The 9,698-nt window shown below is 40.7% G+C and overlaps 1 protein-coding gene and 1 pseudogene across 1 annotated transcript; both read right to left on the bottom strand.

Moving 5' to 3' along the window:
- Positions 1–3,299: 3,299 nt before the first annotated feature.
- On the bottom strand, positions 3,300–6,148 carry LOC121753872 (annotated as a pseudogene).
- A 344-nt stretch (positions 6,149–6,492) lies between these two features.
- LOC121754991 lies at positions 6,493–9,263 on the bottom strand. The gene is made up of 3 exons (XM_042150279.1): positions 8,890–9,263; positions 8,334–8,412; positions 6,493–6,833 (listed from the first exon to the last, which is right to left on the bottom strand). Exons 1-3 carry the CDS (start codon positions 9,066–9,068, stop codon positions 6,690–6,692), a joined length of 402 nt encoding a protein of 133 aa, XP_042006213.1. The 5' UTR covers positions 9,069–9,263; the 3' UTR covers positions 6,493–6,689.
- Between the last annotated feature and the right edge of the window lie 435 nt (positions 9,264–9,698).

The raw sequence follows: 9,698 nt of genomic DNA, 5'->3' as shown, positions 1-9,698 counted from the left end.
CATAAACTATGGACAATTGTAAAAATGATAAAGTTATGATTGGGGCTGACAATTTTTGACCCGACACGTTAATCCGATACGAATCCGCCTGAAAATAATGGGTTTGGATCAAGCCTTATTGGTGTGACCCGTTAAGAACCCGAAAAATTCGGGTCGATTTCGGGTTGGATGCGTGTTGGATACAGATAACCCATTACGAAATAATATTATTATTTTCATTATTTTTATTATTTATAAAAAATAATGCTTTCAAATTTCTTATATAAATCAAGATTAAATCATGGAAAATGACTTTATCATATAAATCAAGTTTGAAACTATGTTAAATCGTGCAATATCAGGTTTTAATTGTGTAATATCAGGTTCGGATTGTAATTGTGTCGTGTCAACCCATATTATATCGTGTCTTTAACGGGTTCGTGACGGGTTCGGATCGTGTTCGGGTCTGAGGGTAGCAGGTCGGGTTCGTGTTCGGATTTACAATTTTCTTAACAGGTCGGATTCGGGTTAGGCCTTATTGGGTTGTGTCGTTATCAGATTGGCCCGATAACGAACCAATCCGCACGATTTTCCACCCCTAGTTATGATATAATTGGTCATTTTTTAAGTTGCGGGATGAACCAAAATTTTATATCTGCTATTAGGAGTCTCATTTGAGTTCAACAAGGAATTTAAGAAATACAAATGAAAGTAGGTGGAATAAGATAATGAAATGTGAGACTCATTTTTATACTCCCTCCGTTCTTTTAAAAATAAATCACATTTGTCATTTTGAGATGTTCCTTAAAAATAGACCAATTATGTTTAAGGAAATTTTTTTTTCTCTCTAATAAGGTAGGTCTCATTCTTCACTAATAATACTTAAATTACTTTTTTTATGTTCTATCTCTTACTTTACTAATAAAGTGAAGTATTTTTTAGGATGGAGAAAGTATATTTGTTTTATAATAAAATGTTAGTAAAAATAAACCGGATCTTTTATTAGCGAACAGAATTAAATAATAAATAATAAATGGAGACTTGTAAATGGAATGTGATATATAGTGCTTAGAGTGTCCACAGTGGGAGAGCCGTGGCCTGTGGCTCGGGTGCGCGGCCCCTACTGCAGAGAGCCACAAACGGTGGCTGGGAGCCGAGAGCCGAGAGGGAGCCGCGGCCCACCACTGCAGCGGGCCGCATTTCGTGGCCCAGCCACCGATTTTTTTTTTGCTTCTTTTTTTTATAAATACACACCATTTTTCCTCCATTTTTTCTACCCCAATTCAAACACCACTCTTTCCAATCTTTCCAATCTATTTTAATTCAACTTCTGAAATATGGATTCCGACGATGAACGGTACCAAGAAGCGGTAGATCTGGAGTTCCAAAACCTTGTTGCAGCGGTGCAACATGAAGCTGACGAGGCCGAGGTGGCGGCGGCGGTGGCAGTCCCTCGGTCGTTCTATCATCGGCGGTATATCGACCTGACCATGTCGGGGCTGACCGCCAGTTGATGGAAGACTACTTCAGAGAGAACGCCCGTTATCCACCAGAGATTTTCCGTCGGTGATTCAGAATGTCGCAACAACTCTTCGTCCATATAGCGACGTGTTTGGCGCAGCGGTTCAAGTGCTTCAACTTGCGTTATGATGCCACCAGTCGACCCGGCTTGTGGACATATCAGAAGTGTACGGTGGCAATTAGGCAGCTTGCCTATGCCGGGCCCGCTGACATGTTCGACGAATACCTACAGATGGGTGAAACGATTGCCCTACAGACGTTAAGGCAGTTTTGTAGGGGCATTAAGGATATCTTCAAAGGGGAGTACCTACTGAAGCCAACGGCCGATGATTGCCAGAGACTGATTGATATGCACGGGACTGTACATCATTTTCCAGGGATGTTGGGGAGCATCGATTGCATGCACTGGGAGTGGAGGAACTGCCCGGTGGCTTGGAAGGGGCAGTTCACTTCTGGTTTCAAAGGCCGACATCCCACGATGATCCTGGAAGCCGTTGCTGACTACCGCTTGCGAATCTGGCATGCGTATTTTGGTGTCGCTGGGTCGAACAACGACATCAACGTTCTACGATCGTCCCACCTGTTCAATGACGAGTGTCGGGGTGAGGGTCCGCAAGTTAGATTCATGGCCAACGGCACGCAATACAACATGGGATACTATTTGGCTGATGGGATATACCCTCGCTGGCCCGTGTTTGTGAAGTCGATTCGACAACCCGTTGGGCAGAGGCAAACGGCACGCAGTACAATAAGAGGGTGCTAGGAAGGATGTTGAGCGAGCTTTTGGTGTCCTCCAAGCGCGATGGGCCATTATTCGGTGCCCGGTTCAACAATGGCACGGAAATGATGTCTTAGACATAATGACTGCATGTATCATATTGCACAATATGATAATAGCTGACGAAGGATTTGCTGCAGAGCGATGGGCACCGGAAGATGGTGCTAGTTCGAGCTCGGGTATTGTCATGGAGCCCCTGCAGATGGGTGTACCACATACTAATGAATACTTGATCCAGCGGTACACCGATATGCGGAGCCAAATATCGCATACAACACTGCAGGCTGATTTGGTTGAAGAGGTCTGGAACTGTAGAAGGAGCGCCACATAGTTATATGGGTTTTAGGGTTGTTGTTTTTAAACTAGAAAATTTCATTGTATAATTTTCCCATTTTAATATAATACAACGAAGTTCTTCTTAAACTTTTTTTTGGTTAGGTTGTGAATTTTTTTTTATTTACAATCCAAATTATTTTATTTTAATTAAAATTATAAATATCATAAATTATAATCTCATAAAATTTATTGTAGTTAAATTAAAAAATATCATTAAAAAAAGTAAACAAATTAATTTTTTTTTGAAGAGGGCCACATTTCGTGGCCCTTATTGTTTTTGGGTTTTAACCATTGTGGAGGGCCATGGAGAGCCACATTTGGTGGCCGGGCCAACTTTGGTGGCCCTCAAGGGCCACCATTGTGGACACTCTTAGAACTGATTTTAGAAAGTTGTTAAAGTTGGTTTTGTTAATAAGTGTTGCTCCTCCATGGACCTAGTTAATTTCCAAAGTATTTTTAGTATTAACAAAAATCCGGAGATACTACCTCCGTCTCCTTAAATATGCAACATTTGGAAATCAGGATGGATTTTTATGGAGCGTTGTTTTTTGTGAGTTAATGAAGAGATAAGACTTAAAAAATAGAGATAGAGATTTTTCTATTTTAGTAAACGTTTAATTTTTAATGGGACAGAGGGAGTAGATAATCTTTGCATACATATAGAGGAGTAATTCACAAATACATGTATCCAAAAAATTATCTGAGACACTAACCATTACTGAGTTAAAAAAGACTCAGCTAAACTACATTTGATGTTATGTGATTACAAGAAGGAAAAACGAAAGGAATGAATATACAGTTGAGTTGGAAATGCAGAAGAAGAAAATAGGGACAAGTTCATTCTGTGTGAGTTATCAGCAAAAAATGGGGGTTCGCATTTGGAAAGGAGAGGAGAGAATTAATCCTTGTGGAAACGCGATCTACGAAGTGAAAGACGTGGTTGATCATTCTGCGCAGATGGCATAACAAGTTAGTAATGAAATTTGTAATGAAGCTTATAAGCTAAGTTTGATGTTTGTACCTCGGAAAATTGGGGCATATCAGATATTTCAGCCGAGTCGAAGGATCCTCCGGGGCGGTGCAGTCTTAGTTGAGACCTAGAGGATACGAGGGGCGAAGGTTCAAGCGATTTCTGGGATATGCTGCGTTGAGCAATGGCTACGGGCACAGATTTAGTGCTGGTGATCGAGTCCTGTGTGCTGATGGACGCTGCTGAGACGTCCGATTTCGTGTCCAAGGACTGCTTGTTATTATTGTTCCTACGCCCGACCTGCATGTTAAGACGCATAAATATATACTTCCTCCTTCTCAACTAAGACTGACGCGTTTTCTTTTTTTTCAGTCTGTCACATACATTCCTAGTTTCGAAATAATAAAGTACTCTATCTATCTAGTATTTATAGTCCTATTTTGACTCGGTCGTGGATTTTGAGAGATGATTTAATTTAGCATGACGAATGGTGTAAATTAAAAAGTACAGTACCGCTCTGCACAAGTCACTAGATTCCTTTCGCAGTCTCCTTGAGCTTGATGAAAGTCCTTTCATCCTGAAAAATTAAAAATGCTAGATAAATAAATTGAATTGGAATTAGAATTCGAATTTCAAATCAAAGACATGGACCTTCTCTCGTCTTCTCTGGCTTTAGCATCCATCTCTTTGTTCGGGGGGAATTTGGGCATGCTCGACGGATCACACGGGTACGGCCTCATCTTGAAATACTGCACGGGAAAATTAAGAGAGTGAGAAAATTGATGAACAAGAGCGAGTTTTGATTTATGATTTCAGAAACCTCAGAGTCGAGAGCAGAAGCAGCCGTCCCGCGCTTGGCCGGCTGTATGGCTAGCAGTGACTCTATGAGATCCACGGCGCCTTTGGGAAGCTCGCTGCACCTCTCTCTCAGCATGCTGTCGTATGGATTCTGTGGCTTGAACATACTTGCTAAGGGCAGCCGGGATGTTCTCCAGTACTCCTCCGGTGGTGTCCCGCATAGCCTGAAGATCTTGTGCAGTTGCTCCACCTAAACACACGAACACAAACACAAACACCGCTTATGATTCATTTCCCTTCGTGGTAAGATGGAATGGAGTTTGATTCCTACTTCTGTTCTAGTCATTTATTTGGCACGATGGAATAGAAATGTAGATGAAATGTTATTTTATTCCCATTCTGATTCCATTTCATCGTATATAAGCATTAAACTAACCTCGGTTCTGCCCTTGAGAATAGGCCTTCCCATGAATAGCTCAGCGAAGACACAACCCACACTCCAGAGATCGACCTCGCCTCCATAGTTGGTGGAGCCTAGGAGCAGCTCGGGGGGACGGTACCAGAGAGTGACAACGCGGTTGGTTAGTGGTTCCCGGGTCTTAGGCCTGGTGAAATAAGCAAGCCCAAAGTCAGCAATCTTCAACACTCCTTGATTATTGACCAATATATTGGATGACTTGATGTCCCGATGCATAATTCCCGGGAATGGCAGTGATCCAGCCCGCTCAAAACCTGCCGCATCAGGCATTTCACCTGTGACTCTGAGAAAGTGATGTCCGGACACGACAAGAGGCCCGCGAGATCGTGCTCCATGTACTCGAACACTAGGTAAATCGTAGATGACAATCTGGAAGTAATAATCCCCTCCAGCTTCATCACGTTCGGGTGATCCAGCATGCGTAAAATCATGATCTCGCGAGCCATGAACCTCACGCTCTCGGCTTGGAAATTGTCGAAACGAACCTTCTTCACCGCCACAATCTTGTTGCTCTTCAGATCACGAGCGCGGTACACATTGCTATACGTCCCTTGCCCAATCTAACAAAATTGATGCACTACATAAAACTAATCTTTTAAGGACACAAAAACTGACACGCAATTAATAGTAGTTGAAATTTTTAAAAAATAACTACATACTCCATTTTGGACCGAAAAAAAAGCGTCAAGGATTCATTTAAAAAATTGTTGTTAGGCCGTTTTTTTTTTACCTTATCCAATCTCTCGTACGCATCGGCTCTCAAAGGCACCCACCCATCGATAGCCTCGGATGCGACGGTGGTGAGCCAGACGGGCCAGCCGGCCGCGACGAGCTCCCCTTGGGACTGCCTCCGGGGAACATGCTTCTTCAACTGAGAGGAGGTGTCTTCGCGGTCGCATCTCTTGTTCCTCTCCGATTCCTCGTCTGCCTCCGCTTTCACCAGTTCCACCGCGGCGGCCTCGTCCAGCTCCTCCTTAATGTTGTTAGACCGCCATTTGCTGCTGCCGAGGCAGGAGACGGAGCGGACATCCTCGTAAAGCGGAGAATCGCACCTTATTTTCTTGGAGCTGACACAACCCATCGCCGGAAATATGGTGAAAGATGACCCAACCCAGTCTTGGAAATGGGTCGAATACCGGAGGGGCGAGATTTCCGAACACCCCTATGGAAGCCAAAGCGCAACAGGTTTTAAAAAGGAAAGAGAGAGAGAGGGGTGGAATACATTTGTTGCGAGAGAAGTGGAGGAGACACACATTTGCAGCTCGTGGGTCGAAATCATTTCATGCTATTTTTGGTTATGCTGAAATGTTTTTGATTCGAATGTTACCCCTGCTTTGACAATCATTTCATTCATCATTATTATAAATAAATACTAATATTGCTCGACTTTAACTTCGATACTTTTTATACTTTCGATGAGAATTCGATGTTGATAATGATTTTTAATATACTCCCTTTTTCCAAATATTATATACTCTTTCTATCTCGGTCCATTTTCTAAAACTAAAATTTTTTATTTTAGAAAAGTTCTACTAACTCACCTTTTTGTTATACATTTCTCTTACTTTATGAGTTTTATACTTTTGTCAAAATTTCTTATTTTCAGGGAATAGAGGGAATATAATATTTATTATCAAAGATATGATAAAAACAAGTCTATTCTTTAAACAATAGTCATTCTAACACTGTAAAACTTTCAACATTAGGCTACACAATAAATAAAGCAATTACGTTAGATCAAATCTTAAAGCATATACTTTCTTCATCACATTCTAATAGACACATTTCTTGATAGAATCCGACTAATCCTTCTCGACTTGGTTTGCGGATTAAGGCCGCCTTTGACAAAATTCCACTAATCCAATCCGACTAATCTTGCTCGGCCAGGTTTGTAGATTAAGGCCGAAAGTCTCCCAGCGGGTGGCGGGGTTTGAATCTGTGACCTCAAGATCACTACAGCTCCGCACTGCCAACTGCAATACAACCTATTAATTAAGTTACTTGGACTAATATGAAAAAAGAAAAATATATCAATTATAGATTGTTATTGCTTTATAATTTCTAGTTAGAACGAATGCAATTTCTTGTGAGAAGCTTTACTTTGCTTGTGAGAAGAACGAATGCAATTTCTTCAAGTGGTGTGAGCTAATTCATCAAGGCGAAGCCTCTTCTTCGTCAACCTCAGTTGTTGCTTCTGATTTAGGGTTAGTTTTAGCTTAAATTAATGAAAAAATTGAGGTCGTATAGTTGATGTTGGAAGAAATTAAAGCATAAATGAAGGCAAAATTTGAGAAATTAGTTTAGGTTGTTGTATATGCCCTATGATTTGTAGTTGTTGTTGGGATATTTTGTATGGTGAATTAATTTGATGAAAATCCTAGTTTTTGTTTGAAATTTGTATTTTGAGTTCGATGCATTTGCGAGCTAGCTTGCTTGCTTCTTCTTCGGAGGAAGTGACAGCTTATGAGAAACTGAGCGGTCGTGTCTCATCTTCGTCCTCCTCTCTAATTCGGGGTCATCGGCATCAATCGGAGGTCGTCGGTCACCCTTGGAAGAATTGGGGTTTGACTTTGACCTGTCGTTACCGGAATGTAGCTCCACTTCGACTTCCGCGACGGGGCTAGGATTCGGCGATGCCAACCCACCTTCGAGACTAGGGTTAGCTACCGACGAACCAGGACCCTTGTCGCCTTCATTCTCAGGTGGCTTGACTTCATTTTCAGGTGGGTTCGGAGACTCCCAACTCATGGCTGGAACGCTGGTATACCACTCAGAATAACCGAAATTTAGGGCTTGGAGTGAGAGTTGGAATTTATCACTCAGAATCGTCGGAACGACACTTTGCCTTCTTCTTTTTGAAAATGAGAGTTGAAGAGTCGTTCTTCTCTTATTCAAAGCATAACTATAATTATGAAAATAAATAATTGGTATTTTTTAAGAAAATAATTAGCAAATTATTTAGTCACTAATAATCTAGTTTTAAGCTTAATTTAGTCAAACTTTTGCTAATTAACGGTTGACTTCCGCATTTTAACTGAGCCATCCAAAAAGGACCAAACCGGGAGTGATTTTCATATGTTATGGACCCGAAAATTAGAAAATGAATGTAATGGATAAAATTCGTAATTTGACTATATGTTTTGGACCAAAAGGGAGTTGCACTCTTTTAATTTAAGTCCAAAGATTTTGAAATATTTGCTATAGTTTTGATGGCTTGAATCTTCATACCAAAGATACCATTTATGATCTCTAAATTTACACACATGCGAAGAGGTAATTTTACATTTTTACTCCAAAATAATTGACACGAAATTAACAGCTTAACCAAAAGAATAACGAGTTTATCATAAATTAACAGCTTAGCCAAAAGAAAGCAAAGATTATATTCACAAATTGTCAGTATGAGTTCAATTTATGTATTTTGGTGCCTATGTTTACATCTATCACGTTCTCGTGTTGATTCATTACTTTACCTGTGGATACTCAAGTGGAGGCAACAGGTAAGATATCAGGGAAGAAAGGATGCTCATCAGGACTCTTGTATCTTCCAACCTAATTCAAATGCCAACGAAATATGAATAAGCTAGGATATCAAAACATTCGGAAACCACTCTGGGGTTGTTAAGAACATACTGTTCGGTGTTTTTAAGCATGTAGTCGACCAGTAAGTGAATGATTTTAAGGAGTACTGCTTCATTTTAGCACTTGTTTTGAAAAATGATACTCCCTCTCTCCACCATTTAAATAACCATTTTGCTTGTCAACCATTTACTTTATTCCACTTTTAGAATGCGGACCCCATATTCCACTAAATCCACGTTCCACTCATTTTTTCTCTTTTGTTTTCTTTCTTCACAACTTCAAACAATTTTCTAAAATCCGTGCAGATTAAAAAAAAGTGGAGAAAATATAAAGAAATAGATATAATGATTAAGAATGCGAAGTCATATGTGTCGCAAATTGAACAAATAAAATACACGAATCCGGAATTACATTTTGAAAAAAAACCATGAAAATAGAATTTAGTACCTAAGAGTAGGTGCTGCCGAAGCTGAAGCTCGAGCGCCAATCCTCAAATTCCTGGGGCTCTGAAATGGGAGGGTGCAATTCCTTTCCCAAGATTTGTATGCGAATCTGGGCGAGGGTTTAGAAATGCAGGGGGCGACCACGGTGGAAGAGGCAGCAGCAGTCAACAGCTTAGCCTCCATCTCTGAAAGAAAAATGCAGTTGGTGCGTTTGGAGAAGAAAATGAAAAGAAATTTCAGAATGTTAAAGTGAAGCAAAATGCGTTGGTGTGAGTGTGGTAGGTAGTTCAATAGTTGAGAGAGAGATGGGTCATGGGTAGGTTTCCGTAGACGACAAGGTCTCCGAGTGGTGGGTGGCCGTTACTTTTTTTTATGAATATCTACGACTTATTGGAATATTCAAACATGTTTTTGTTAGGTATTCAAACTAGGGAGCCCTATAAATCCGCCCGCATCCACAATGGATGCCCGATCACCCTAGATCGGGCTCGAGCGTCGTCAGACATCCATTGCAAACGTCGGGCGTCGTCTCGATCGCGCCTTATCTCTCGCCCGATCCATCGGGCGCTCATTGCGATGATTATAAATTAAATTAAAAAAAATCATTTTTTAACTTGAAATAAAAAACACTATAGTTTTACAATGATCCATACTAAAAGACGGATCCGTAAATTAGTCAAAGAATATATTTTATAGAATATAATTCTTCACGCTAAATGAGCAAGTTTTGCATTGTTTGAGTAACCTTTTATAGATAGGTTTTCAACTCCAACTTTCATTGTGACTCCGATGTGGGACAAATGGTAGTTTTAT

The sequence above is a fragment of the Salvia splendens genome, chromosome 11, assembly GCF_004379255.2.
Source record: "Salvia splendens isolate huo1 chromosome 11, SspV2, whole genome shotgun sequence".
Classification (NCBI taxonomy): domain Eukaryota; kingdom Viridiplantae; phylum Streptophyta; class Magnoliopsida; order Lamiales; family Lamiaceae; genus Salvia; species Salvia splendens.
Note: the sequence above shows the minus strand (reverse complement) of the source record. Positions and strands in the feature narration are given on the sequence as shown.